Source organism: Euphorbia lathyris, chromosome 2 (genome assembly GCF_963576675.1).
Source record: "Euphorbia lathyris chromosome 2, ddEupLath1.1, whole genome shotgun sequence".
NCBI classification, from domain to species: domain Eukaryota; kingdom Viridiplantae; phylum Streptophyta; class Magnoliopsida; order Malpighiales; family Euphorbiaceae; genus Euphorbia; species Euphorbia lathyris.
The window spans coordinates 95,436,118-95,438,114 of NC_088911.1; the positions used below are offsets into that span (position 1 = coordinate 95,436,118).

Below are 1,997 nucleotides of genomic sequence, written 5' to 3' on the forward strand. Positions count from 1 at the left end.
GTTATGTTTTCAGGAGGATTCAAGTCAAGGTGGAGATTTGTCGTAATGCCTTGAATCAATATATCTTGTTTCATATTCGGAGTAGTATTGGGTTTCAGATTCCTAGTTGGATTGGGATCATGTGTTCCTAGTTGGCTTAGGATCATAGGTTCCTAGTTGGATTGGGATCATGGGTTCCTAGTGGGATTAGGTTAGATTGGGTATTATAAATACCTCATTATGTAAACCTAATCATGTAATCTGATTTTCGCCTCCTAATAATACTATTCTCCTTCTGTCCGTGGACTAGCCAACACAACGTTGGTGAACCACGTAAATCTGTGTTTTTCGATTGTTTATTATTTTATCTTTCATTAATTACGCACAACACTTAATTATGATAATTGTTTGATTTCGTGTGTGTTTTGATTGTGACCAGAAACTGGGGTTACAACATTAGTACGCACATGTCTCTTAAATTACAACTCTTTCAAATTTTATTGTCCTCTTTCTGATTGCTTGCAATACATGTTCCTTAAATTACAGCTCTTCCAAAGATAGTAAATATCCAAATTGGTAGTAATTTTCCATCTAATTTAACATCATTTCTGATTTCTCTTTTCTAGATAGTAGTTCCAGTTCCAGCATCAAGTTAGAATAATCTAAGAGAGGATATTTCCAAAATTTATTCTTTTCCTAGTATAATTAGTTACCCATACGCTTGAATATTTTTTTCACCATTGACTTAATGCGAAGCAATTAGCTTAACTGTTGACAATTACAACATTGACAGTAGGCAAAAACTTCATCAGCTGACACAAGAAATATGCATGGTTGGTGGAACCAATTAACCTCTAATCTCTCTTTCAAAAATATTATAAATAGAGGGGCCCAAATCTCAATTGATCATCCAGCTGCACATTTAGCAAATTACAACTTAATTTAGTGCTGGACCTTGAAGAAGAGATTAAATGGGTATCTCAAAGATTTGTATCCTTGTTGCTGTTGTTGTTCTTATCTGCTTAGAGATCTCAGCAGCTCGTGAACTTGGTGAGACTACAGCTCAAACAGGTCAGTATTATATGAATTAATGAATTGCTTTTTCCATAAATACATTAATATATATTTACATCCTGCTAAAAATTTAAACTTGTGCAGATGGATATGGATATAGCTATGGAAAGGGGAAAGATGGATATGGCTATGGAAAGGGGAAAGATGGAGGATATGGATATGGGCATGGCTATGGAGGATCATATGGGCACAGCTATGGCTATGGAGGGTCTTATGGAAAGAAAGGGCATGATTATGGCTATGGAGGATCGTATGGTAAGAAAGGACATGGGTATGGATATGATGGTGGCCATGGAAAGTATAATTAGATCAAAACTTATTTACTCCAATTATACCCTTTTGATTACAAATGGGTAACATTATGTACTAATGAATAAATAAGAGTAATTAATTTCTCCCATTCAAATCATATTTATATATAAGCTTTGCCTTTTAATATATTTGCTTACATCTACCAAAAACAAAGAAGTTTGGTTATGTAATATTAATATGTGAATGGTAATTGATAAGCATACTCTTAATATATAATTAGTTGTAAGTGACTGTAACCATATCTCAGTAGAATCACTTGAGAATCAAATTGTATTATGGTGTCAGTGTCATGATCTCTAAACTTTGTATTTTTTTTCTCTCTTAAGCAACATCGGATTTTGAGAGATTGGGAAACACATCCCATAAAATTCTAAGAAATGGGCTTTGAGTTTCATAAAGTCTTAATATGCCAGGTTTTTTTGGGTAAATTACATACGTGGTGTATAACCTTTACCCGTAATCACACTTTGGTGTACAATCAAAATTTTGTCACACTAAACTGTACAATTTTTAGTGACCTCCCACTAAAGTATACAACAGGTAAAAATGACCGGTCAATGCTCAGTCAACGCGCCACCTCAGCTTTGACCGGTCAAAAAGTTAAAAAAATTCAACCACTTAATATAAAATTA

The 1,997-nt window shown here is 33.9% G+C and overlaps 1 protein-coding gene across 1 annotated transcript; it reads left to right on the forward strand.

Moving 5' to 3' along the window:
- Nucleotides 1-871: 871 nt before the first annotated feature.
- LOC136220728 (uncharacterized) lies at nt 872-1,595 on the forward strand. The gene is made up of 2 exons (XM_066008518.1): nt 872-1,050; nt 1,138-1,595. The coding sequence occupies exons 1-2, from the start codon at nt 951-953 to the stop codon at nt 1,359-1,361; spliced, it is 324 nt and encodes a 107-aa protein (XP_065864590.1). The 5' UTR covers nt 872-950; the 3' UTR covers nt 1,362-1,595.
- Nucleotides 1,596-1,997: the final 402 nt, after the last annotated feature.